The following is a 27,884-nucleotide window of genomic DNA, read 5'->3' on the forward strand; positions in this document are numbered from 1 at the left end:
ATTTTCTTGTTACAGTTGTCAGTGTTGTTTAGCTGTCTTGGGCCGGCCTTGGTGCATGTGACTGGCGCCGTAACCACTGAGCTGCCGGCACCGAGCCTGGGTGTCTTTTTTAGTCATGTGTTCCTATTCTTGGCTTAGAAGGACACTACAATGCCCTACAAGGATAGAAACAGGCTTGTGTAATTAACACTTAATCCAGTTCCTTACCAGCCAACCCTCTTGGAGGACACATGTAAGAGGCTACAGGGGAGAGTAGACACTGTGGGGACCGGCTGCATCCAGGGGCCATCCCTGGCCAACACCCACGCCCTGACAGCCCTGCCACCGACTACCCACCAGGGGGCGCGTGGCTCTTCTTTAATTTCTGCAGGAAACCTTCCAGATCTGGGCAATATACTCTTCTTCTCTTAATTAGTGGACAGAATTTGGGGTAAAGGAGAGAAGCCCAGTGCAGTGAAACTATGGCTCCTCTGTCCTTGCCTCATTCCCTTAGCTCCCTGTGCCTCTGCGTCCCAGTCCTCTGTTATGCTGTCCTTGACCTCACCCTGCAGCCCCTCCAAGGACCGCAGGTATGAAGTCCAGGCTCTTGCTGCCTTCCGTCTCCAGAGGGGAAGCTTCCTCCTATCCATCAACACTCTGATATAAACTGAACTAATGAGTTTCCAGTTAGGGATTAGAACCTTCCGTGCTTGGGGGAGGATTAGGACATACTATCCCTAGCATCCTTGTTCAACTGAATCTTTTGAGTTTAGAGTCTCAGTGTCTGAGGGGTCTGGTTCAGGATGTGTGACCTGGCAGGGGATGTCCCTGAGCTGGAGGACAGAGGGCACCCATGGCTGGGGAAAAGGCACCTTCAAGAGTGGAAGGGTAAATGCTGTGATGCCTGCTGTCTGTCAGTCATTCCATTCCTCCCTCCCCGCAACTGTGAAGTTTGTGTCCTGTGGGTTCCCCATCCCTTTCTCTTCCCTTTCTTGCCGCTGAGGTCTGACTACTCTCACTGTTCCTGTCCACTGTTTTTTGTGGGGAGGGAGTCTTACTTTGTTGCCCAGGGTACAGTGCCATGGCATCATAGCTTATAGCAACCTCAAATTCTTGGGCTCAAGAGATTCTCTTGCCTCAGCCTCCAGAGTAGCTGAGACTACAGGTGCCACCAACAGCTTCTGGCTAATTTTTATAATTTTAGTAGCGATGGTATCTTACTCTTGCTCAGGCTAGTCTTGAACTCTTGAGCTGATGCAATCTGTCCACCTGGGCCTCTCAGAGTGCTAGGATTACAGGTGTGAGCGACTGGGCCTGGCCTTCCTATCCACTCTTGGTGCTGTCTCATTCAAATCTAGAGACTGACCATGACTTGGTTTCTCAGGGACTCTGGGTGCCGACTGGATGTGGAAACCCAGGCCCAGAGAAGGCTGTCAACTTAAGGTGTCTTGAGTCCGAGAGCAGCTTCCCAGCATGGTCTTCTCTGCTCAGCCCTGCAGCGTTGGTTATGGGATGTGCAGAGGCAGGTCTCACCCCTGAGTGTAGATGGAGCGGTAAAGTGTCACCATGTGTACGCCTGTGCTGGTGTGGACATCTGCGTGGACACCTGTGTGGGCACAAAAGGACAGAGAGACATCGGTGGAGCAGGGAAGCATTGCTAAGTAGTGATGTTTTCTACCGGCAGGACTGGAGGTTTCTATGGGCGGGTGCCAGTGTGTGAAACAACAGGACAAAGAGGACGGAGGTGGGGCGGAAAGTGAGGACTCTATGCCAGTGCGCCTGGAGGCTGGTCTCCCAACCCCCACCCTCTGTGTTCTTAAGTCCTCCTGTCTGATCACTGCCACACTTTCCTTACACTCCAGCGCCTGTGTGTGTGTCCACCCCCAAGCCATGTGGCTGTACCTGGCGGCCCTCGTGGGCCTGTACTACCTGCTGCGCTGGTACCGGGAGAGGCAGGTGGTGAGCCACCTCCGAGACAAGTACGTCTTCATCACGGGCTGCGACTCCGGCTTTGGGAACCTGCTGGCCAGACAGCTGGACACCAGAGGCTTGAGGGTGCTGGCTGGGTGTCTGACGGAGAAGGGGGCCGAGCAGCTGAGGGCCTGCACGTCAGACAGGCTGAAGACAGTGAGCCTGGACGTCACCAAGACAGAGAGTGTCACTGCAGCTGCCCAGTGGGTGAAGGAGCATGTGGGAGACAGAGGTACCAGCCAGATTCCTCAAGTCTATTTGTTCTTCCCTCTGGGTGAAGGGCACACCTCCTGTCCTCTCCCTGGGGAGATGCCCGGAGTGTTTCTGGGTTGAAGTTCTACTAGCCAGCAGTATTCTCACCCATCAGGCCACCACTGGGCTGGGGGTGTGCATGGGGATGGCTGTGCTGGAGCCAGACACCAGCTCTTCGGCTTGTTCTTAGCAGAGCCCGCCCTGTTCCATGGAGAGTTAGACTGCCCCTATTTTCCCAGGACACAAGTTGAGCCCTGGTTTAAAAAGCCTGAGCTAGCAAAGGGCACTCTTCTTTCATTCTTCTGTTCACAGCTCTACCCTGTCTTCCTTGTCATGGGACATGAAAAAGACATGGATTTCTTTTGTCTCCAAGAAGTCCAGACAGGACCACTGTGGAAAATAGTGAAAAGTATAAAGAGGGAAAGAAAATTTGCCCTCCAATTTCCATCTAGACATTAATATGTTTTACTTATTGATATATCTGGGATTCTATTCTATTCACACATCAAATGTATCACATTTTATTTTTTCAGAAAAAGATGTTTTCCAAAATAATGAAAAAGTTTATTAAGATTTAGCATTTAGTGCGGCGCCTGTGGCTCAGTCGGTAAGGCGCCGGCCCCATATACCGAGGGTGGCGGGTTCAAACCCGGCCCCGGCCAAACTGCAACCAAAAAATAGCCGGGCGTTGTGGCGGGCGCCTGTAGTCCCAGCTACTCGGGAGGCTGAGGCAAGAGAATCGCTTAAGCCCAGGAGTTGGAGGTTGCTGTGAGCTGTGTGAGGCCACAGCACTCTACCGAGGGCCATAAAGTGAGACTCTGTCTCTACAAAAAAAAAAAAAAAAAAATGATTTAGCATTTAGGCTCTGCACCCATAGCACAGTGGTTACAGCGCCAGCCACGTATACCAAGGGTGGCGGGCTCGAACCCGACCCAGGCAAGCTAAACAACAATGACAACTGCAACAAAAAAATAGCTGGTCATTGTAGTGGGCACCTGTGGTCCCAGGTACTTGGGAGGCTGAAGCAAGAGAATCACTTAAGCCCAAGAGTTTGAGGTTGCTGTGAGCTGTGACGCATAGCACTCTACCCAGGGCAACATAGTGAGACTCTGTGTCGTCAACAACAACAGTAACAACAACAAAAAGACTTAGTATCTAATGATTTAGATTATTATATCTTTGATATAGTATTACTTATTAAACCAATAGCTATTTAAGATATTAAAGATTGTTTTTTACTCTCTAATGTCATGTCACCTTGGTAAATGTTTACTTACCTGTGTCTCTATGACTATGTGTATTGATTGCATTTTTAGGAAGAGGTAAGATATCTTGATAAAAGAATATATATTTCCAGAAGGGCAGGTGAGAATCATGGGTCCCAAGGGCAGTTCTTCCACGTCAACTAAAGACACCACCTGCCATGGCTCAGAGGCACCTCTGTTCCTCCTCCCCGAGGGCTACAGCTTGGAAGGTCTGTTGACTTTGAATCCTTGGGATGGTGTGTCTGCATCTTCCAAGAGATTTTCCCAGAGTGGAGTGAACATGGGAGTGGATGGCAAGGAACAAGGTGGCCTTCTGGTGGGTGGGAGGAGGTGACAAGTTGTGGCAGGGGATGGAGTCTGTTTGCTGGGTGGTGGGGTGATGAAGCCTTGTCTTCTCCCCAAATTCTGCACATTGGAATTCCCCAGAACTGCCCATGTGAATGTTCCTCAGTATTGATTCCGGAAGTTCCAGGGCCAGTGCCCAGAGACCAAATGCAGACTGTTCTCCAAGTTCTTTCCATAAAAGATTTCCATAACTTCCATAAAGGATTTTAGGTCTTTAGGTCTTTCCATAAGTTCTTCCCATAACTTCCATAAAGGATTTTAGGTCTGTTCTTCCCAACCAAACCCTACCCAGATTTTAGCCATGTCTGTGCTTTCCTTTTGTCTTTTTCTCTTCCCCTCTTCCCTGCCTTCCTCACTCTCTCTGACTCCTCTCCCTTTTCCCACCAATAGACAGATGTTGAGCAGCCACTGTGTGAGCTGTCCAGAAAACCAAGAAATGCAGGTGAATGTGTATGATGTCGCAAGGACCACATTAATCTACTGTTAACCAAACACGGTCATCGTGTTTCCAGATTAATGGAGGCACAGTATTTCCTCCACATCAGGTCCACAGTCATCACATGTGGGGTCAATGCCCGCTGTCTATCAGGCTTTGGAGAATAAAGGGAGGAGGAAGTTGCCATCCTCCAGCCCCGTGGGGACAGCCCCTAAGCCCATAGATGCTGTGCTGATATTTGTTCTCTCCTGCTGCCCCTCCCAGGACACACCACAGTGCTCTCACTCAATTGAGATGTGAGCTAGAACCTAACTGTGTCCGACTGCACAGGCTCAACTGCTCTCATCTTCCCCCTGTCCCCAGGACTCTGGGGCCTGGTGAATAACGCTGGCATCTCCCAGCCCACAGCCCCCAACGAGTGGCTGACGAAACAGGACTTTGTGACCATACTGGATGTGAACCTACTGGGGTTGATCGAGGTGACTCTGAGCCTGCTGTCCTTAGTGAGGAAGGCCAGGGGCCGCCTGGTCAATGTCTCCAGCGTCATGGGCCGGGTATCACTTTCTGGTGGTGGCTACTGCATCTCCAAGTACGGCGTCGAGGCCTTCTCAGACTCCCTCAGGTATCACACTGGGCTGGGGCCTGGCCTGGGTCTTGTTCCTGTTCTTCTGTGGGAGCAATTTTCAGGGGTTTGATTTAGTCACAGCCTTAGAGGCCCCTTCCTGGAGACTCTTCTGTCAGGTTTTGTGACCCTGCCAACCATTCACTGGGACCTCTGTCCGTAGTTCATAGGTGGGGCACCCCAGGCCTAAGAGCCTCATAAATGTTCCTCTGCCCTGTAGGAGGGCTCTACTCAGGAACTCTCTGACCTAGGTTTAGAACTGGACAGTTGCATCTAGAGCCTCCTTCAGAATCCCATAATTATGTCAGCACTCTCAGGAAAGTAGAACACTGTGTACTGATTACTGTCCTCGGGGGATTCTCAACATTCTCCCTTTGTACCTGGTATAAGAGTCATACTTGGGAAACCCAGTCAGCATGGAATGGAAGAAGGCTTTATTCCCTTTCCTCCAGAGGGAGGAAACACCTCAGGATCAGGTAGAATGGTGTGCCACGGTCACGCGGGGCCACGGAGTCTCTTTGGCAGCACACACTGAGCAAGCGACTTGCTCACACCCTACTCTTGTGGCAGGATGGGGACCCGGGCCCTGGTCCCTGGGATCTCAGAGAACACCAGCTGGGGCCTGGCTTCCGGCCGTGGACACACACCTGGTGCCACAGAATCCAGGAGCACTCACAGGGTATGAGTCAGGGAAGGACGACTCACACAAGTAGATAAGCCCCACAGCGGCTCCAGGCTCTTCATCTCTGGGTAATGAAGTGCTCCTGGACTGAGGCCCATTCTTATGTGGCCCAACAGGGGTCAAGAGACTGCATGTCGGAGACCGTCATTCCCCACGGAACCCATGTCCACTGGGTTACACGGAGCCCTGGAGGGTGGGTGCAGCCTCTGACTCAGTGGCACAGATAGCAGGGGACAATAGTGGGAGTGGGAGTCAACACACTCTAGGACAACACCCTATGGCCCTTGACCTAGAAACCTGGGCAGCTGGGAGGCAGAGGAATAAGAGATATAAAAACATTGTTGCAAAACCTTACAGGGGTTGTTCTGGATGTAGCCATCACCACCCCCATATTTGATCGGGTCCTGGGTGTGTGGGGAGAGCTGAGACCTGAAGAGCTGCACCTGGCAGCCTGTGAAGGAGGGTGGGCAGGGCTCCTGCATGAGAGGATGTGGTCAGCACTGACTCCTGTGTGGCAGGGTCTTCCTGGCTCAAAGGGCAAGACCAGGCCTGCTGCGGGGAAATGGACAGGTGGGGAGGGGTGGGTCAGAGTGGATCATGGAGGTTTTGACCCTGCATACGGGCCAGACTCATGTTGTTGACAGTGAAACTCATGGCACGGTGTACTCAGGGCAGCTATTTGTCTATCTGGCATCTAGATGCCCTCAGGGTTCATGAAGCTGATACCAGAATTTCAGGTTCTTGGTCTCGGTGATTTGAAGAATAAATCCACCGACCACAGATCAGTGGTAAGACAGAATTTATTTACAGAAAAGAATATGAAAACACTAAAGCTCCTAGAGAGGAAACCCAAGTGGGGGAGAAAAGCTCTCTGTCTCTCCCTCTATCTAGCGGTATGTATAGGTGCACGGGTTCCTTGGCCAGGAAATGAATGGACACAGTCTTCCACTGGGGCGAGGTGAATGAACGCATTAATGAAGGGACACAGACCCTTCCACTGGGGCACGGTGAATGAATGTATTAATGAATGGCCACAGTCCATTCATGGAATTGAGGCCTAGGAAACTTACATGAAATTGACTTAGGCATAGGAAATGGGGGTTCCTTTTCAGTCACAAGTGTAAAGGGAAGGAGACACTGAGGCTCCAGTGTCTCTCCGCCAGTTGTTCGGTTTCTTTGGCTATTGGAGCCTCTGGTGGGGGAGGGTGGGAGCCCCGGGAGCCCCCACCCCCTTGCCTACCCTCCAGCCCTCTGGTTCCTCCACCAGCTGCTGCCGCGCCAAAACGGCCAAGGCAGAGGCAGCAGGTCCTCTAGCCCTGCTCGGCTGAGCTGGCTGGGGCGCCACCGCACCACCTGTCCTGTATCAAAGCTGAACAGTATGTGGAGAGGCAGGACTGAGGCCGAGGGATGCTTCTCAGAAGTCAGCTGCAGTAGTCCCGCTGATACAGGTCCAGGGAGTTTCCTGGGGCAGGAGCTGGAGGAAGGGGCTGAGGAGCTCCTGGGGTGCAATGGGGGAGTCATGGTGATGATGGGATGTGGGGTCATGGGGCATAGCCCTGCAGCGGTGCCTTGCAGCAGAATCCAGGGGGTTCCAGGCAAGTGTGTAAAATATGTGAACCCATCCCACAGGCAATGCCAATCTCATATTTTTCTTTCTTTTGGAGACAGAGTCACTATGTTGCCCTCGGTAGAGTGCTGTGGCAACTAGCTCACAGCAACCGCAAACTCTTGGGCTTAAGCAATTCTCTTGCCTCAGCCTCCCAAGTAACTAGGACTATAGGTGCCACTACAGCACCCAGTTATTTTTTGTTGTAGTTGTCACTGTTGTTTAGCAGGCCCAGGCCGGGTTCGAATCTGCCAGCCTCAGTGCATGTGGATGGCGCCATAACCACTGTGCTACTGCACGCTAAGGACTCATTTTTTTGAAACAGCTCTCATTCTCTTACCCAGGCTAGAGAACTGTACGGTCATCCCAGCTCACAATGACCTCAAACTCTTGTGTTCAAGTGATCTTCCTTGCCTCAGCCTCTGAGTAGCTGGGACTACAGGTGCCTACCACAACACCTGGCTAATTTTTCTATTTTTAGTACACACGGGGGTCTCACTCTTACTCAGACTCGTCTTGAACTCCTTACCTCAAGGGATCCTCCTGTCTTCTCTCAAAGTGCTAAGATTATAGATGTGAGCCACCATGCTCTGGCCATCCTCCTAAATTTTGCCCATTGGCTGCTATATGTGTCAACGTACCAGGATTTCTGGCTTATCCTACCACCATCTTCAGTTGGGTTGTCATGGGGTTTGTTTGTTTTCTGTGTTTTGCTTCCCAGACCTCTGAAGTCCCGGCCCTCAGCATGTCTGTCTTGCAGGAGGGAGCTCGCCCACTTTGGGGTGAAGGTGGCTGTGATTGAGCCTGGTTACTACAAGACGAACATGACCAACACTGAGAGAGTCCTGCAGATGATTCAGAAGACTTGGGACCACGCCAGCCCCGAGATCAAGGAGATCTATGGCCAAAAGTTTCTGGCATCCTGTGAGTGAGCTGTGGACACTGAGCAGAGGAGTGAGCCCTCATTTGGAGTCCTGGTTCCATCATTAGTGCTCCAATATTGTGAAAGGGAGTAGGAGGAAGTTCAGCCACCACAAAATGAGGTTTTTTAGCCCCATCCCCATGGTCTCTTGTGGTCAGCAGATCACCTAGAGAAAGACTGCTGTCTTCCTGGTCTGGTCTCTTCTTTGTCTGCTCTGGTCTCTTCTTTCTTATGAAGAGGAAGCTAAAGTCAGAGAGAGAAGAGACCGTGGGCCTTTGGCCAGCCGGGTAGAGATGGCTGGTGTCCCTGCACTGAGGCTCTGTTGGCAGAGAACTTCTACTTGTCCCATCCCAGTATGCCCTGCCAGGGAGGAGAGGAGGCTTGGTGTGCAGCAGCTGCTCCTGGGGGTGAGAGTGGGCCTTTCCCTGGGGATTGTGGATCCAGTAGATTTGGGGCACGTCACTGAGGGGTCTGGGCATTCTTAGAGAGTTTCCTTCTAAGGTAGAGCTGTGAATGGTGTGAATGGGAGGGAGGGACCTGCCAGCACACTGAGGCTCTTTTCTCATCCTGAACAGACCTCAGAATAATATCTGAAAAACATATGGCCAGATGCAGCCTGAATCTGTCTGAGGTGACGGGCTGCATGGAGCATGCGCTGACCGCCTGCCACCCCCGCACCCGGTACTCAGCTGGCTGGGACGCCAAGCTTTTCTACCTCCCCCTGAGCTACATGCCCACCTTCCTGGTGGATGCCATGGTCACCTGGAGCCTCCCAAGGCCAGAGAAGGCCCCGTGAAACTGCGCCCGGGACACCTGTTTTAGTCGGCTTGGACACTATGTGGGGTGATGTGTCTTCAGGAGAGAAATACAGTGGAGGGGAACAGCTCTCATGTCAGCTGGTCTCTGGTCCTACCTCCTTCCTCACCTCTGGCCATGACTGTCCTGGGATACGATTCAGAGCTCCAGAGATGGTGTGAGAAGGTGCCAAGTCAGGCAGCTGAGAAAGGGGCACCAACGGCCCTCCTAGGGGTGCTGTTGCCCTGTGTGGCCAATCAAGATTTGAGGTCTCCTGGGAAAATGGTGGGGTGACAACTGGAGAGAGGGAGAGCAGGGGGACAGAGCCTCAGCCCCCACCTTCTCAGCCTCCTGCCCACCTCCTCAGCCTGGGCATTAGCCTGGCCAGTGGACTCCCTCCCACAGGATGGAATTGGCCTGAAGGTGCTGAGGGGCCTCCCCTCCCCTCCAGATACCTGTGCCCTTGGGGTGGGGATGGGGAGGGAAATTGTTCACTGGGCTCATCAGACCTTAGGTGTCTACTTAGCAGGCATTAGTTGGAGGGTGGTCTCATAGGGATATTTGCAGAGGACACATAAACCACTATTTTCTTTGATTTGATGATTTCTTCCTGGAGAGGTGGACAAGTTCAGCCATTCCCTGGGATTTTCTGATTTGCGGAGGTACACTTGGATTTCAGACAGGCTTGACTGAATTCTGCCACTGAGCCTATGTTTCCTCATCCAGCTGAGCCTGCAGGATTCATTATGCAGAGAGCTAAGTCCCTGTTGGTCTCTAGAATGACAAGGTACTGGCAAGAAGAAGGGACAGGAAAGGGGCTCTCCTGATTCAGTGATTCTCTATAAATGAGTATGGGGTCCTGAAAGGGGAGTCTGACTTCAGAAGCCAGAAAGGGAAAAGGAAAGGATTAGAGACTCAAAAACTGCAAGAAGGAATCTTCCACGGCTGCTGGAAGGGAGGAATGAAGTGAGTCACACAAACTAGGTGCAATAGTTTGTACCTTTTACATCCTGAACGTGCTCTTTCTGTGGTTTTGGGTGGCCTGGGGGTGTGTGGAATGCAGACCTATGGTAGCAAGAGGCAAGTCTCTTCATGGACCTCAGGGATTATTATTATTATTATTTTGAGACAAAGTCTCACTTTCTTGCCCCCCAGTAGGGTGCTGTGACATCATAGCTCACAGCAACCTCAAACTCTTGGGCTCCAGTGATTCTGTTGCCTCAGCCTCCCAAATAGCTGGCACTATAGGGGCCCAAGTTCAGGGGTTATAGAGATAGCTTAGGGTCGGATTTAGAGTGGGCCGGGGGATGATCCCTGCTCCCTCTCTAACCTTCTTGCCATAGAAGCCAGAGGCAATGGTTTCCTGTCCAGGGGTGACCATGTACCCTGGAGTCACAGGAAGAGACAGAACAGGTAAACCAGAGGATGGCCGTGAGGCCTGGTAGGGCTCTAACCCCTTCCCTGGGACAGCTGACGCCCTCTTGCTCTTACCAGCACCCACCCTTTAGCCTCAGGGACCAGCCTTCAACCACAGTCACTGACCTCCCCTCTGGTGGCATCCCTCAGGCTCCCACCCCCAACCACTATATCACCTTCTAGGGGCATGGATTGACAGTCATTTCTGGACTCCAGTCATTCATTTCCTACTAACCTTTGGGAGCCTGTGGTATTCTGGAGAAATCTTCTCTAGGGTCCCTCAGGCTTCCTGAGCCCTGGGTTCCCTATGTCTTAAGTTCCCTGGTGAAGTTCAGTGTGGGCTCAGTGGAGCAGCCTTTGCAGGAGGTGACACAGACTCCTGGGCTAAGTTAAATGTGTGCCTGGGATGTACCTCCCAGGGTTCTTGGTTTTCATCCCTGCACATAGAAAAATCGAGAATATGGAGGCTTCATCCCAGCCCATGTGCATCTGTCCACCACCAAGCCACATGGCTGTACCGGTGGCCCTCGTGGGTCTGAACTGCCTTCTGCCCTGGTCCCGGGAAGGGTAGATTCCAGCCTCTGCCAACAGCTGCATCATCACGGTGCTCTGCCTGCTAGGCCAGATGCCTGCACCAGCTCACTGTTACCCATAACTGCAGGTTCTATGACAAGTGGGTGATGGCAGATTGGAAGCCCACAATGGACAAACTGGGATTCTGTCCTAGGGACTTGTTGCTCACAAACTCTGGCATCATTTTGATTCCTGGCCTCCCTGGTCACTGATCACTCACTCAGCCACAGTGTCGGCTGCCTCATTGCCCCACCCTAGCTCACCCCGCCACCCGCAGGGGCCTGGTCCTGGTGCCTGGTAAAGAGAAAGTGCCCTAAGGGACTGGGCACCTGGTGTGCCCTCAGTCCTCCACTCCCTCCATTCCCCTGTCACTGTGGAGAAGTGGGGCCTTCCTGGGGTACAGCGGGGACTCCTCAGTTCTACTTTCACATTTACTCACTTTTTAAAAGGCAGAAACTGAATTCATAGCTACAGATTCTAAAGTAGCTGCTCCAAGGGAAAGGGGTAAGCAGTCTCTTTCCCTTATTGCCCCAGGAAAAGGAGTTTCTTGATTCTGATCTGCCTTCACCCTGCCAGTATCTGATGTCCAACACATAATAGTCACAGTATCCCCTGGGACCCCGGGTCTTTCCACTCCCTGGAAGTTGGGGCTTCCACCATCAGCCTCCCCAAGGAGGCCCCACTTTCCTTCAGGACAGTGTGGGCCCCACACCCTGGGGAAAATCCTTTGCTCTAAGAACAGGGATTTAATCGGGGCAGAGAATTCCAAGGAAGGACGACTTGGGGCTCATTTCCTTCAGGGTTTTCGGGGCACAGACCCATTTTTGCCTTTCCTCGACACCATCAATTTATCTTGATTACCTTTGCCCCAAAATACAAGTTAAAAGCTTTACCCATGCCCAGTGAGTTGATCTTTCGTCTGAGGATGGCAAGTGGTGTGGGTCCACAGGAAAAAGAGGCAGGTGTGTTCACAGAGCCTGGGGTGGGGGCACGACCTCTGAAAGATGTGGCAACTGTTTTCTTTCCGAGGTTTATCAGGTAGCCTGGAGTCACAGAAACAGACACCAGGCACGGCAACAGAAGGAGATCAATAAGGGATGGGCGAGGTCCCTGATCCTGGGTGGATGTTACGGCTCCCTCCTCGCCAGCGGCCTCCTGCGGCCCTCAGCACCCGTCCCCTGCTCCAGAGTCCCCACACCTCCATCTCCTGGCACTGGCACACCCCCAGTGGCACGGAGTGAGAGTCCCACAGGTGTCATTCACGGCTACCCCTCCTTAAGCTCCTACTGTGCACTGAACAGAAATCCCCTTGGATCACCTAGAGCTTCCGAGCGCCAGGCTCACTGTGTCTTCACTACTTTGATGAGGTTGGCAGAGTGGACTCCACAAAGAAACCATTTTCAGAAAGCCCTATTGATTCCTGGGCTAAGTACACGTTGGAGTTGGGTGGTACCTCTTGGTCCTCTGACTTTGCCTGCTTCATGAATACAGGAATTCACAAGGTTATGGGACTTCCAGGAATTTTATGCTACAGAACAATATGCTGTAGTACTATGACACTAGCTTCATCATCTGGAATGTTACAGAGTTAACATTTACTGAGTGGGAGACAAAATGAGCATGGGAGACAACTGAAGTATAGGACTGAGGTTGGGAAATGTCCAGTGTGCTCTGGAGGTGAGGGGAGGTCAGGGGATGGCAGGGAGGAGGGAGCGGAGTGGCTGGCAGAGGTGTGGTTGGGGAAAATGAACAGCACGTCTGATCAGCCCTCTGACAATTTTTTCACAAAATCAACAAAATAAAAATTCAATAATGCCTATCAATTGGATGACATGAGTTGAGCACACAGCAGGGAGTGCTAGAACTCTAGCACAATCAACGCTGGTAGACACTGTGGCTGTACCTGGCGGCCCTCCTGGGCCTGTAATACCTGCTGTGCTGGTACCGGGAGAGGCAGGTGGTGAGCCACCTCCAAGACAAGTACGTCTTCATCACGGGCTGTGGCTCCGGCCTCGGGAACCTGCTGGCCAGACAGCTGGACACCAGAGGCTTCAGGGTGCTGACCGTGTGCAGGACAGAGGAGGCGGCCGAGCAGCTGAAGGCCCAGACATCACACAGGCTGGACACGGTGACTCTGGACGTCACTAAGACAGACAACATCGCGGCAGTCACCCAGTGGGTGAAGGAGCGTGTAGGGGACGGAGGTACTTCCCAGACTCCTGTTTCTGTCTGTTTTTTTTCTTTCTCTGTGATGGGGACCTTAGTCTGCCAACAGGGAAGATTCCCAGGATGTTTGTATTGTTTCAAGGACTTGAGCTTTACATTTTCCAGATCAGCCATCCTAGAGCGACTGTGCCTGCACCCAGGGTCAGGTCAACTCTCTGCAGGAAGGCTAGGCCCTCGAGGGTTGCCATGAACAGTTGACATCCCAGTTCATTGCTGTCTACATTACGAACTCTGGGATCAGCTTTGCATCATCAAATCTCTTCCAAAACATAATATTCAATGTCTATATGTATGTTCATGTTAAGATAGTATAATTTATTTCAGCAGTCCTGTAGTGTCAGATGCTGAAGTTTGGTTCCCACTTTTCTTGGCACAAACATCTCTGTAAAGATTCAGTATGAAGGTTTGTTCACATTCTTAGTAATGTTATTCAAGTAAAGTAAAATAACTGGATCAAAGACTACGAATTTCTGTAAAGCCAAGAAAAATTTCAGTGGGAGGGGAGACTAATATTGCAAGGCCTTATTCACTTTCTAATATTCCTACACTCAAACTCTGTTCATCCTGCCCCCAGCCCTCACTCACTGAAAACCCTGCTCCCACTGACCTTGGGTCTGTAGTTGGGTAACTCAACTATTTCAAATCCTTCATGTTGCTGGTGTTTTTTTTTCTTTTTAAATGAGTAACTCTCCCTCTGTTGCCCTGAATAGAACCCTATGGTGTCATCATGGCTCACAGCAACTTCACACTCTTCGGCTCATGAGATCCACCTGCCTCAGCCTCCCCAGAAGCTGGGACAACAGGCAACTGACATAACACCTGGTTAGTTTTTCTATTTTTAGTAGAGGCCGGGTCTTGCTTTTGCTCAGCCTGGTCTCAAACTCCTGAGCTCAAGTGATCCACCCACCTCAGTCTCCCAGAGTGCCAGGGTTGCAGGCATGAGCATTGAGCCTGGCCTTGATTTGTGTCTTTTTTTCTCTGTATCTTCCAGAGACTCTTCCAGAGAATTAAGTACACTGGGGACTGGCCAGGTTAGGTCAAGAGTGAACTTGGAAGGAGAAGCTGACACTTCCTGGAGGAAGGGTGCAGTCTGGACACTGGTGTGGCCCGAGGACTCCTCCCCATCTGTCCCAGGTTTTCCCCTTCACCCCCTTGGTGGACTTAGGATTCTTAGGCAGAGAGGAAGAACATTGCCTCCTGAGCAACTATTACCTTGGAATTTGTGCAGGTTGTGCCACAGCTTGTCCCCTGATGTTCAAAGTAGCCCTGTTCACTATTCAAAGTAGCCCTGTTCACTAGGTTACCCTACTATTCAAATTGTTTCTTTAGGTGAGGCAAGTGAGAGAGGGGGAAGGGAGAATGAGAAAGAAGAGGGGAGGGAGGGAAAGGGAAGGAGGGGAGGGGAAGGGAAAGAGAGAGAGAAGAGAGGGGAGAAGAGCACACTCTTGGGATTTTGAGTGTGCCTTTCCCAACCAAGGTACAGAAAACCATTATTCCTGGAATTTTTCCCTTGCTTCCCTTCGTTCCCTTTCTCCTCTCTGCATTTCCCTTAGGTTCTTTTACCCATTCCTCTTTTACTGTCTCTGTCTCTCTCCCGTCTTCAGATATTTTTTGAGGCCCCACTGTATTTTCTTAAACTCTGCCCATGCACTTAATAAGGTTGGGTTGGTTGCATGCTGGGCTCCAGGCACTGGAGCAGAGATGACAAGGACCCTCCCTAAACTCAGCAGCTTGAGGAACATGCAAACCCAACACCCAGGAGCCACCACATCCATAATTCCTCTCCTCCATTCTATATTCCCTTGTGCCATGTAGCACATTCTTCCTGAGTCCACACATAAATTCCACTGGAATGGGAACTTAAATCTAACCGTGTCCAATTGCACAGGCTCAACACAGTGTTGCTCTCATCTTCCCTCTGTCCCCTCTGTCCCTCTGTCTCATCTTCCCTCTGTCCTTCACTCTTGGGCCTGGTGAATAACGCTGGCATCTCCCAGCCCACAGCCCCCGAGTGACTGATGAAACAAGACTTTGTGACCATACTGGACGTGAACCTACTGGGGGTGATCGAGGTGACTCTGAGCCTGCTGCCCTTACTGAGGAAGGCCAGGGCCCGCGTGGTCAATGTCTTCAGCATCCTGGGCCGGGTGTCACTTTCTGGTGGTGGCTATTGCATCTCCAAGTACAGCGTCAAAGCCTTTTCAGACTCCCTCAGGTATCACACTGGGCTGGGGCCTGGCCTGGGTCTTGATCCTGTTCTTCTGTGGGAGCATTTTTGAGAAGTTTGATTGAATCACAGCCTTAGAGGCTCCTTGTTCAAGATTCCTCCGTCAAGCTCTGTGGCCCTGAACTTCCCTGGATTTAGCCAGCCATGCCTTGGGTCTTCTTCTTCATGTTCTGTTGACAGAATGTCCCCAGGCTTCAGAACTCATATAACACGGCTCAGAGCCTTCTGAGAAAGTCGTATTCACAGAACATGTCTGAAGCAGATAGGACCAGGGATAATTTGGGTGCAGAGTCCATGTGCATGACCAGTACACTATTTGGATGCCCAGAGCCCTTAAGGGTGGGTGCAGCTTCTGACTCAGTGCCACAGATAGCATGGAATAGTAGTGGGAGTGGGGGGTCAGCATACTTTAGGACAATATGTTTTGGTCCTTTACCTAGAAACCTGGATAGCTGGGAGATGGAGGGACAAGAGATATAAAACATCGTTGCAACCCTTATTGGGGTTGTGACTGAGTCAGCCATGCTGGCCGTGGCACCCTCACCCACAATTGTGGGTGGTAAGACCTGAGACCTGGAGAGCTGCACCTGGCAGCCTATGAAGGAGGGTGGGCAGGGCTCCTGCATGAGACGATGTTGTCAGCGCAGGCCCACAGTGAGCGGGTGCCGATCCCGACGTGGCAGGTTCCTCCTGGGCCAAAGGACAAGGCGAGGCCTGGTGTGGGGAGATGGACAGGTGGGGACGGGTGGGCCAGAGTGGGCCATGGAGGTCTTTGCCCTGCACACGGCCCAGACTTCATGCTGTTGACAGTGAAACCCACAGCAGGGTGTACTCAGGGTGGCTGCTGGTTTATTGGGCATCCAGATGTCCTTTGGGTGCAGACAGCAGAATGGCATGTGGAGAGGCAGGACCGAAGGCTGAGGGATGCTCCTCAGAAGACAGCTTCAGTAGTCCCCCTGAGATAGGCCCAGGCAATTTCCTGGGGCGCGAGTGGGAGGAAAGGGCTGAGGAGTTCAGAGGGTGCAATGGGGGAAGTCATGGTGATGAAGGTATAGGGAGTCATGGGGGGTAGCTGTGCAGTGGTTTCCTGAAGCAGAATCCAGAGGGTTCATGGTGGGTAAGACTGGTCTTTAAAGTATGTCAACCCTCTACACCAGCAATGCCATCCTCATAAGTTTTTTTGTCTCTTTCCCAGGCTAGAAGGCCATGGTATTGGCCTAGTTCACAGCAAACTCAAATGCCTGTGTTCAAGGGATCTTTCTTGCCTCAGCCTCTGGAGTAGCTGGGACTACAAGCACCTTCCCCAACACCAAGTTTATTGTTCTATTTGTAGTAAAGCCCGGGTCTCCCTCTTGCCCAGAATTCCTGTCCTCAACTCCTGTTTTCAGCTCCCAGAGTCCTAGGATTACAACGGTTACCCACCATGCTCTGGCCATCCTCTTAAATATTGCCCACTGGCTGCTGTACATGCCAACTTGCCTTTCTGGCTTATCCCACCACCATCTTGAGTCGAGTTATTATTGGGTTTGTTTTCTGTGTTTTGCTTCCCAGACCTCTGAAGTCCCAGCCCTCAGCATGTCTGTCTGTCTTGCAGGAGGGAGCTCACCCACTTTGGGGTGAAGGTGGCTGTGTTCCAGCCTGGTCACTTTAAGATGAACATGGCCAATGCTGAGAGAGTTCTGAAGATGGCCCAGAAGACGTAGGACCACGCCAGCCCCAAGATCAAGGAGATCTATGGCCAAAAGTTTCTGGCATCTGTGAGTAAGCTGTGGACACTGAGCAGAGAAGTGAGCCTCATTGGAGTCCTGGGTCCATCATCATTAGTGCCCCAATACTTTGAGGAGAGGGGAAGGAGTTCAGCCCCCCACAAAGTGAGGTGCTTTAACCCCATCCCCATGGTGCCTTGTGGTCAGCAGGTCACCTGGAGAAAGACTGCAGTCTTCTTGGAATGGGGATCATTGTCTGCTCTGGTCCCCTCGTTATTATAAGAGGAAGCTAAAGTCAGAGAGAGAAGAGACCGTGGACCCATGGCGAGTGGGGGATAGAGATGGCTGGTGTCCCTGCACTGAGCCTCTGTTGGCAGAGACCTTCTACTTGTCCCATCCCAGTATCCCCTGCCAGGGAGGAGAGGAGGCTGGTGTGCAGCAGCTGCTCCTGGGGCGAGAATGGGCCACTCCCTGGGGATTGTGGATCCAGTAGATTTGGGGCACATCACTGAGGGGCCTGGGCATTCTTAGAAAGGTTCTTCCTAAGGTAGAGCTGTGAATGGTGTGAATGGGAGGGAAGAACCTGCCAGCACATTGAGGCTCTTTTCTCATCCTGAACAGACCTCAAAATGTTATCTGAGGTGGTGCAGGTGCTGCTCCATATACCAAGAGTAGTGGGTTCAAGCCCACCCCGCCCAACTGCAGCATAAAAATAGCCGGGCGTTGTGGAAGGTGCCTGTAGTCCCAGCTACTCGAGAGGCTGAGGCAAGAGAATCGCTTAAGCCCAAGAGTTGGAGGTTGCTGTGAATTGTGACACCACGATACTCTATGGAGGGTGACCAAATGAGACTCTTGTCTCAAAAAAAAAAAAGTCGTCCCCAAAACGTAAGGCCACATGCAACCCGAAACTATCCAAGGTGACGGACTGCATGGAGCATGCGCTGACCGCCTGCCACCCCCACACCCGGTACTCAGCTGGCTGGGACGCCAAGCTTCTCTACCTCCCCCTGAGCTACATGCCCACCTTCCTGGTGGATGCCATGGTCACCTGGGGCTCTCCCAGGCCGGCCAACGCCCTGTGAATTTAAGGCTGGGCACACGGTAGAAGGGCGCTGGCGCTGCGCGGGGTACCTGGGCAGGAGCGCTCTAGCCTGCCCCGCCGGAGCTCTCCACCCTCCAGTGCCTGTCTCTCCGTCTCCCTCAGCCTCTACAAAGGATTCTGGTGGAATATCCCTCAAGACCCTGGGGATGTTTAGAAGAACCAGGATCTTCTTCTGAGCAGTGTGTCCCCAGTCACACTCACTGGTGCGTTGCTTGGCAGCCACTCAAGCCTTGACTCTGAAATTCTCAGGAATCCCCAGAATTGTGGAGGATGTGAGCAGGTGGAAGCAGGCTCAGCCCACCTCCTGGGGTGAGCACCCGCCTGGCCAGGCTGCACCCTCCTTGGGGATGGGAGGGGCCTCTGAAGACGAAGACGGCTGTGCGCCTGGGTTCAGGGTGAGAGTGCACCCTCAGCCTGACGCCTGACCCCTCAGGGCAGTTCTGCCAGCCTTGGCTGGAAAGTGGTGTCTTTCTTTGGGATCCTGAAGGAAGACACAAAAACCAGTTTGTCATTTCTCTTGAAACCATGGATGCCTGTTGATTATTTTGGTTTTAGAAGAAATGTTACTAGATCACCCATGGACGGACACTTGTTTAAATTGTCGTCTCGGGGAGCGTGGGGTGCAGCATTGGGCAGGTGCCTTCATGGAGCTCAGGGTGAGAGGGATGACCTGGGGAGGGATTTCCTGTGGGTCAGGGGATTATCCCTGCTCCCTCTCTGCCAATCCTGCAAAAAAGTCAGGACAATGTCTTCCAGTCCAGGGGTGACCATGCACCCTGGAGTCACAGGAGCAACAGAAGGACAGGCAAGGCAGAGGATGGCATTGAGGCTGGCAGGGCCCCGACCCCTTCCCCGTGGCAGCTGGAGCCCTCCCGCCCTCACCAGCACCCACCCTGTGGGACTCAGGACCCAGCTTTCAACTACAGTCACTGCAGCTTCCCCTGGTGGCATGTCTCCGGCCTCTGCCCCCAACCTCTACAGACTCCTCCAGTGGCATGGAGTGACAGTCATTTCTGAACCCAGGTTTTTCATTTCCTACTCACCTTTGGGAGCCTGGTGTATGCTGGAAACCTTGCCTCGAGTTTCTCAGGTTTCCTGAGCCCTGGGCTCCCAGTGTTTTCAGTACCCTGGTGACATTCAGTGTGGACTCAGTGGAGCAGCCTTTGTAGGACGTGACACAGACTCTTGGGCCAAGTTGGTGTGTGCCTGGGATGTACCTTGGTGCACCCCTCATCAGCAAACCAGCCATCTGAGGCCTCCAGACTTTTTAACAGTAATTCCAGCTCTCAAAACTCACTCACAAACACACATACACACACAGATTCCATTCATATGCAATCTCTGGCCTCCAGACTGTTCAACAATCATTGTATCTCTCAATACACAGAGATGTGTGGGCGCGCACACACACACACACACACACAGATGCACATACACCACCACACACACACAGAGAAACAACTGAACTGAAATAAGACACTGTGCTCCCTTGAGAGATACTTGGGTCATTGATCAGGCGGTGTGACCCACCCCGGGAGTCCTCTCCAGGGAGGTAGACAGCTGTGGGCGGTCAAACACCTCCGTATGGGGCTCTACTAGGGTGGGGCTGGAGCTGCAGCAAAGCTCAACCTATCCCCTGGTCATGGAGTGTGACCAAGAGTGCCAGCCTTACCATGAGGGAACAATCAGGGCCATAAATAAAGTTCAAGTAAATTAGTCCACATCCCACCCCTCCCTCTACCCTCAGTAGAATCCACAGCCAGGGAGAAAGGTCCAGTCCTACAGGGATGTGCAGGGACTGGAGTCCAATCCCAGAGTGCCCGGAGCCACAGCAGCAGCCTTGACTCCTTCTCTTTTCTGCCTGCTCCTCTCTGAGGAGCTCAAGGTTACTCAGTCCCCACCAGAAACCGTCTTGTCCTCCAGCTTCCTTATCTCCAACACCTGCCACGCACATGGCCCTTCCCTTCTGTGTCCCCACACCAGGACTAGGAGGGGCTACAGGCCTGCAGGGCTGGAAACAGATCGACCGTGTGTCGGGGTCCCTTTGTGGCTGCCACTTGTCAGGGCCCGGGACTGGCCAGGTCTCTGGCCCCCTGCTTATCTAGCTATGTTCCAGACACTGACCACTATGCTGTTAGCCCGCTCCGGATTGCTCTTAGGTGCCCGAGGGCTATTAGCTTCTGCAGAAGGGGGAGAGAGAGAGAGAGATAGTCTTTGAGGCAGTAAAGCAGCCTTAGAAGAACAGATCTTTAGCAGTCTAAGCAGAGCTTGGTAATCTTCAGCAGAGACGCTGAGTTCTCATGCTTGTTAAGAAAGCTGAATTCCTCCCCTTGCCCTTTTCACCAAGCTGTTCCAGTATGGAGCTATAGGCTGTTACTTCTACCTCTCACTCCTTCTTGCCATAGGCTATACAGGCTGCTACGACCATGAACCCCCACTCCCTGTTTTCCAGCTGTGATTTTTCCCTCTGACATCTGCTCCTCCAGGGAAGAGCCACGCTGGATGGAGAAGGGGCGGGTGGGGTGGCCCTGAGAATCAAGAGTGGTCACCAGGAGGCTGAGCTGGGCTCCCCTGGAGGACTGATCCCAGCTGGGATCTGCACAGAGTCTGCAGGACGCCGCCAGAGGGCGCAAGTCCACCAGCGCACACGGGCTCCAGGGTTTGGCCTCGGAGTCTGAGAAGCTCCTCTCCAGGAGTGATGGCCTTGCCACTGTCACAGGGTGTAATGGTTGGGTCTCCCTGGTCAGTGGACAGACCCTGGAGATGGCATCTCTACACTAAAGGTGGCTCAGAAGGATTTCAGCTGCAGCCCCAGGCACCCGATGAGTGAGTCCCCCCTGCCACTGGCTGCTCCCTGGGGACTTCCTGGGGTTGGGCCCAACTCTGGAGTGCACAGGGAAGCTGCGCCCCTCCCCCCAGACAGTGTCCCACTGCTCTGAAAGCCAGCAGTAGGTGTGAGCACTGGGAAATGCCTCTGAGCATGGTCCCTCACAATTCATGGTGAAGGAAAGGGAACTCCCAGAGAAGATTCAAAGGGTATGATCCCATCGGGGTGGGGGACAGGATGGGGGGCAGGGGGTTATGTGCCCAGCACTCAGAGCCACAAACGGGCCATCTTCAGGAGGGGACGGTAAACGCTGTGGCACCTGCTTTGTGACAGGCATTCCACTCCTCCCTCCCTGCAACTCTGGAGCTTGTGTCCTGTGGGTTCCCAGCCCCATCCCTTTCTCTCCCCTTTCTTGACACTGAGGTCTGACTGCACCTGTGACATCTCATACTCCTCTTTCCTGAGAACTACTCTAGCTGGATGGGACCTGTTGCTGTCCACTCTTGGTGCCTTCTCCTTGAAATCTAGAGAGACTGACCGTGACTTGGTTTCTCATGGACCCTGGGTGCAACTGGATGTAGAAACCCAGGCCCAGAGAAGGCTGGCCACCTAAGGAGTCTTGAGTCCGAGAGCAGCTTCCCAGGATGGTCTTCTCTGCTCAGCCCAGCAGTGTTGGTCACAGGATGTGCAGAGGCAGGTCTCACCCCTGAGTGTAGCTCGAGTGGTAAAGTGTCATCGTGTGCAGGTGTGTGCTGGTGTGGACACCTGTGTGCGCACAGCGGGACAGAGAGACATCGGTGGGGCAGGGAAGCATTGCTAAGTAGTGATATTTTCTACAGGCAGGACTGAAGGTTTCTATGGGCGGGTGCCAGTGTGTGAAACAGCAGGACAAAGGGCAGGGAGGCGTGGCGGAAAGTGAGGACTCTATGCCAGAGGGCCTGGAGGCTGGTCTCCCAGCCCCCACCCTCTGTGTTCTTAAATCCTCCTGTCTGATCACTGCCACACTCTCCTTACACCACAGCGCCTGTGTGTGTGTCCACCCCCAAGCCATGTGGCTGTACCTGGCGGCCCTCGTGGGCCTGTACTACCTGCTGCGCTGGTACCGGGAGAGGCAGGTGGTGAGCCACCTCCGAGACAAGTACGTCTTCATCACGGGCTGCGACTCCGGCTTTGGGAACCTGCTGGCCAGACAGCTGGACACCAGAGGCTTGAGGGTGCTGGCTGGGTGTCTGACGGAGAAGGGGGCCGAGCAGCTGAGGGCCCGCACGTCAGACAGGCTGAAGACAGTGAGCCTGGACGTCACCAAGACAGAGAGTGTCACTGCAGCTGCCCAGTGGGTGAAGGAGTGTGTGGGAGACAGAGGTACCAGCCAGATTCCTCAAGTGTATTTGTTCTTCCCTCTGGGTGAAGGGCACACCTCCTGTCCTCTCCCTGGGGAGATGCCCAGAGTGTTTCCCGGTTGAAGTTCTACTGGCCGGCAGTATTCTAACCCATCAGGCCACCGCTGGGCTGGGGGTGTGCATGGGAGTGGCGGTGCTGGCGCCAGGCTCACGTTCTCAGCTCTTTAGCTTGTTCTTACCAGAGCCCACCCTGGTCCATGGAGAGTTAAGACCATCTCCACTGGCCAACCGCATTAGTTAAGCCCTGGTTTGAAAAGCCAGAGCTAAGAAGGGGACACTTTCTTTCATTCTTCTGTTCACAGCTCTATTCCATCTTCTATCTTGTCTTTTTTTTTTTTTTGTAGAGACAGAGTCTCACTTTATCGCCCTGGGTAGAGTGCCATGGCGTTACAGCTCATGGCAACCTCCAACTCTTCGGCTTAGGCCATTCTCTTGCCTCAGCCTCCCGAGTAGCTGGGACTACAGGCGCCCGCCACAACACCTGGCTATTTTTTTGTTGTTGTTGCGGTTCAGCCGAGGCCGGGTTCGAACCCACCATCCTCAGTATATGGGGCCAGCGCCCTACTCACTGAGCCACAGGCACTGCCCCATCTTCTGTCTTTTCAAGGGGGATGAAAAGGACACGGATTTCACGTATGTGTATGTAAACATAAACGTAGAATATGATCAGTGTGAGAAATATTGACAAGTATAACAATAGAAGCAAAATTCATCCTTAAGGCACCATCTCATCTACTCATAAATGTGACTTACATGTTAATGTAATGGGATTATATTTTGTTAACAGTTTATCTCACATTGCATTCTGTCAGAAAAAGATGCACGTTTTTTTCCAGGTAATGAAAATGTTTTGTAATGCATAGTATGTGATGCTTCAGGAATACTTTCCTTGATACAGCATTACTTATTTAAACCAGACCTGGTGTTTGGATATTTCCTTCCTTCCTTCCTTCCTTCCTTCCTTCCTTCCTTCCTTCCTTCCTTCCCTCCCTCCCTCCCTCCCTCCTTTCTTTCTTTCCCTCTTTCCCTCTTCCCTTCCTTCCCTTCCCTTCCCTTTCCCTCCCTCCCTCCCTCCTTTCTTTCTTTCTTTCTCTCACTTCGTTGCCCTTGGTAGAATGCTATGGTATCATATCTCAAAACAACCTCCAAATCTTGGGCTCAAGGAATTCTCTTGCCTCAGCCTCCCAGCAGCTGGGACTACCAGAGCCCATCACAACACTTGGCTATTTTTTAGAGATAGGGTCTCGCTCTTCTTCAGGTTGGTCTCCGGCCCATGAACTCAGACAATCTACCTGCCTCAGCCTCCCAGAGTGCTATGATTGCAGGTGTGAGCTACCACACCCAACAGAAATAAAATATCTTGACAAAGGAAGGTGTATCTCCATGAGGGTAGGTGAGAGTCTTGGGCCAGTTCTTCCAGATCAACTAAAGACACCACCTGCCATGGCTCAGAGGCCCCTCTGTTCCTCCTCCCCGAGGGCTACAGCTTGGAAGGTCTGTTGACTTTGAATCCTTGGGATGGTGTGTCTGCATCTTCCAAGAGATTTTCCCAGAGTGGAGTGAACATGGGAGTGGAGGACAAGGAGCACGGTGGCCTTCTGGTGGGTGGGAGGAGGTGACAAGTTGTGGCAGGGGATGGAGTCTGTGTGCTGGGTGGTGGGGGTGATGAAGCTTTGTCTTCTCCCCAAAGTCTGCCCATTGGAATTCCCCAGAACTGCCCGTGTGAATGTTCCTAGTACTGATTTCAGAAGTTCCAGGGCCAGTGCTCAGAGACCAAATGCAGACTGTTCTCCACGTTCTTTCCATAAAGGATTTTAGGTCTGTTCTTCCCAATCGAACTCTACCCAGATTTTAGCCATGTCTGTGCTTTCCTTTTGTCTTTTTCTCTTCCCCTCTTCCCTGCCTTCCTCACTCTCTCTGACTCCTCTCCCTTTTCCCACCAATAGACAGATGTTGAGCAGCCACTGTGTGAGCTGTCCAGAAAACCAAGAAATGCAGGTGAATGTGTATGATGTCGCAAGGACCACATTAATCTACAGTTAACCAAACACGGTCATCGTGTTTCCAGATTAATGGAGGCACAGTATTTCCTCCACATCAGGTCCCACGGTCATCACATATGGGGTAAATGCTCACTGTCTATCACACCATGGAGAATAAAAGGAGGAGGAAGTCACTGGTGCCATCCTCCAGCCCCGCGGGGACAGCCCCTGAGCCCGCAGATGCTGTACTGAGATTTGTTCTCTCCTGCTGCCCCTCCCAGGACATACCGCTGTGCTCTCAACTGGGATGTGAGCTTGAACCTAACCGTGTCCAACTGCACAGGCTCAACACTGTGCTGCTCTTGTCTCCCTCTGTCCCCAGGACTCTGGGGCCTAGTGAATAACGCTGGCATCTCCCAGCCCACGGCCCCCAACGAGTGGCTGACAAAGCAGGACTTTGTGACCATACTGGATGTGAACCTACTGGGGTTGATCGAGGTGACTCTGAGTCTGCTGCCCTTAGTGAGGAAGGCCAGAGGCCGCGTAGTCAATGTCTCCAGTGTCATGGGCCGAGTGTCATTTCTGGGTGGTGGCTATTGCATCTCCAAGTACGGCGTTGAGGCCTTCTCGGACTCCCTCAGGTATCACCCTGGGCTGGGACCTGGCCTGAGTCTTGTTCCTTTCTTCTGTGGGAGTATTTTTCAGGTGTTTGGTTGAATCACAGCCTTAGAGGCTCCTTGTTCAAGATTCTTCTGTCTCGTTTTGTAGTCCTGCACTTCCCTGGATTTAGCCAGCCATCCCTTGGGTCTTCCTCTCCATGATCTGTGAGAGGGAATTGCCCTAGGCCTCAGAGCATGGATAACATGGTCCTGAGCCTACTGAGAAAGTCCTATTCACAGGACATGTCTGAAGCAGATAGGTACAGGGATGATGTGGGTGCAGAGTCCATGTCCATAGCCACTGTGCTATTTGGATGCATGGAGCCCTTGTGGATTGGTGCAGCCTTTGACTCAGTGCCACAGATAGCAGGGGACATTAGTGAGAGTGTGAAGTCAGCACACCTTAGGACAACAGGGTTTTGTCCTTGACCTAGAAACCTGGATATCTGGGAGGCAGAGGGAGAAGAGATACAAAACCATCGTAGTAAACCCTTACACGGGTTGTGAATGAGTCAGCCATGCTGGCCATGGCCACCGCCTGATTTGGGCAGGGTACCAGCTATGTGGTGAGACCTGAGACCTCGAGAGCTGAACCTGGCAGCCTGTGAGGGAGGGTGGGCAGGGCTCCTGCATGAGAGGATGTTGTCAGTGCAGGCGGACAGTGAGCAGGAGCCCCCACCCCCACCCCGGAATGGCAGGGTCCTCTTGGGCCAAAGGACAAGGTCAAGTCAGCTGAAGATGCACGTCCTGGGCAGGTGGGCAAGGGTGGACCGTGGAGACCTTTGACTCTGCACACGGGCCAGACTTCGTGTTGTTGACAATGAAAACCATGGCAAGGTGTGCTCAGCGTATCTGCTTGGTCTAAAGAGCATCCAGATGCCCCTGGGTGCAGGGAGCAGAGCTGTGTGTGGGAGGTGGGACTGAAGGCTGAGGGACGCTCCTCAGAAGGCAGCTGCAATAGCCTTGCTGAGACAGACCCAGGGGGTTTCCTAGGGTGGGAGAGGGAGGAAGGGACTGAGGAGATCAGAGGGTGCAAAGGATGAGTCATGGAGATGGCTCCATGTGGGAACATGAGGGTTGGCCCTGCAGTGGCACCCTGAGGCAAAATCCAGGGATTTAGGCAGGTGAGACTAGTGTGCAAAATATGGAAAAGAATAATTACTTATTTTAGAATGCATTGCCTGCCTCCCGATTATTAACCCTGTCTTCACCCATTAAAAGTCCCAGGTTTGTAACCATGATGTGGCATTCAGATTGCTTGATTTTTGTCTCTGAAGAATTCTGAAATCCTTGGTCCTCTGCCTCTCTGCCCTTCAGGAGGGAGCTGTCATACTCTGGCGTGAAGGTGGTTTTGATTGAGCCTGGGTACTTTAAGACTGCTGTGACTAGTAAGGAGATATTCTTGAAAAACTTGAAGGAAGTGTGGAGCCGGACCAGCATAGAAGTCAAGCAGAGCTACGGGGAGAAGTTTCTGGCATCCTGTGAGTGAGCTGTTCAGGATTCCAGTGCCTGGAATCCAGGAACCCTCATTTCAGCTATCCTCCTGACCACAGGGTGGGGCCGGGGGCGAGGAAGCTCAAGGGGGCGAGGACATTTAGTCCCATGGTGGGTGCTAGCGGGAGAACTGCTCACATAAAACAACTATCCAGGCTTATTAGTCCTTGGGACGACTACCTCGCTGAAGCCCTCACTCTTCTGAAGAGGCAGGGGGGTCAGACAGGGAAGAGACTCATGGACCTGGGGCCAGCTGGCCCTGCGCGTGAGGCCTGTGTCCCAGCTGGCTCCGTGTGCTCCGGGGTGTGGTATTGGCAGACACCCTCCACTCGGGCAGTTCAGGTTTCCCAGCAGAGGTGTCTAGGGTGGAACAGATCTTTCCGGGGTAAGCCAGGGCATCCTTCAGGGAGTTTGGATGGATGATTTGGGGTATCCCTTTGGTGGGGCATGAGTTGTTAGAAACGCTCCATCTTAAGTTGAGCCCCAAGCAGAAGCATTGCAGGGTGAAGTACACGTGTTGCCTTCTCATTCTGTACAGACATGAAACCAGCAGACTTACTGGAACAAAGCTTAACTCAGGATCTGGCCAAGGTGACGGACTGCATGGAGCATGCGCTGACCGCCTGCCACCCCCGCACCCGGTACTCAGCTGGCTGGGACGCCAAGCTTCTCTACCTCCCCCTGAGCTACATGCCCACCTTCCTGGTGGATGCCATGGTCACCTGGGGCTCTCCCAGGCCGGCCAACGCCCTGTGAATTTAAGGCTGGGCACACGGTAGAAGGGCGCTGGCGCTGCGCGGGGTACCTGGGCAGGAGCGCTCTAGCCTGCCCCGCCGGAGCTCTCCACCCTCCAGTGCCTGTCTCTCCGTCTCCCTCAGCCTCTACAAAGGATTCTGGTGGAATATCCCTCAAGACCCTGGGGATGTTTAGAAGAACCAGGATCTTCTTCTGAGCAGTGTGTCCCCAGTCACACTCACTGGTGCGTTGCTTGGCAGCCACTCAAGCCTTGACTCTGAAATTCTCAGGAATCCCCAGAATTGTGGAGGATGTGAGCAGGTGGAAGCAGGCTCAGCCCACCTCCTGGGGTGAGCACCCGCCTGGCCAGGCTGCACCCTCCTTGGGGATGGGAGGGGCCTCTGAAGACGAAGACGGCTGTGCGCCTGGGTTCAGGGTGAGAGTGCACCCTCAGCCTGACGCCTGACCCCTCAGGGCAGTTCTGCCAGCCTTGGCTGGAAAGTGGTGTCTTTCTTTGGGATCCTGAAGGAAGACACAAAAACCAGTTTGTCATTTCTCTTGAAACCATGGATGCCTGTTGATTATTTTGGTTTTAGAAGAAATGTTACTAGATCACCCATGGACGGACACTTGTTTAAATTGTCGTCTCGGGGAGCGTGGGG

At 52.7% G+C, this 27,884-nt stretch overlaps 1 protein-coding gene across 1 annotated transcript; it reads left to right on the forward strand.

Annotated features, from left to right (window-relative positions):
• The first annotated feature begins 1,823 nt into the window (after positions 1-1,823).
• On the forward strand, positions 1,824-27,572 carry LOC128561007 (uncharacterized). Its single transcript, XM_053554737.1, has 9 exons — positions 1,824-2,182; positions 4,612-4,870; positions 7,919-8,082; positions 8,656-8,761; positions 20,730-20,951; positions 21,974-22,314; positions 24,717-24,975; positions 26,311-26,474; positions 27,026-27,572. Exons 1-9 carry the CDS (start codon positions 1,870-1,872, stop codon positions 27,241-27,243), a joined length of 2,046 nt encoding a protein of 681 aa, XP_053410712.1. The 5' UTR covers positions 1,824-1,869; the 3' UTR covers positions 27,244-27,572.
• The last annotated feature ends 312 nt before the right edge of the window (positions 27,573-27,884 follow it).

Source organism: Nycticebus coucang, chromosome 12 (genome assembly GCF_027406575.1).
Source record: "Nycticebus coucang isolate mNycCou1 chromosome 12, mNycCou1.pri, whole genome shotgun sequence".
Classification (NCBI taxonomy): domain Eukaryota; kingdom Metazoa; phylum Chordata; class Mammalia; order Primates; family Lorisidae; genus Nycticebus; species Nycticebus coucang.

Coding starts and splice junctions, on each gene's coding strand:
- LOC128561007 (XM_053554737.1), top strand. CDS start 1,870: ATGTGGCTGTACCTGGCGGCCCTCGTGGGCCTGTACTACCTGCTGCGC. Junction 22,315..24,716: donor GGAGTGTGTGGGAGACAGAG/GTACCAGCCAGA, acceptor CTCTGTCCCCAG/GACTCTGGGGCCTAGTGAAT. Junction 26,475..27,025: donor GGAGAAGTTTCTGGCATCCT/GTGAGTGAGCTG, acceptor CATTCTGTACAG/ACATGAAACCAGCAGACTTA.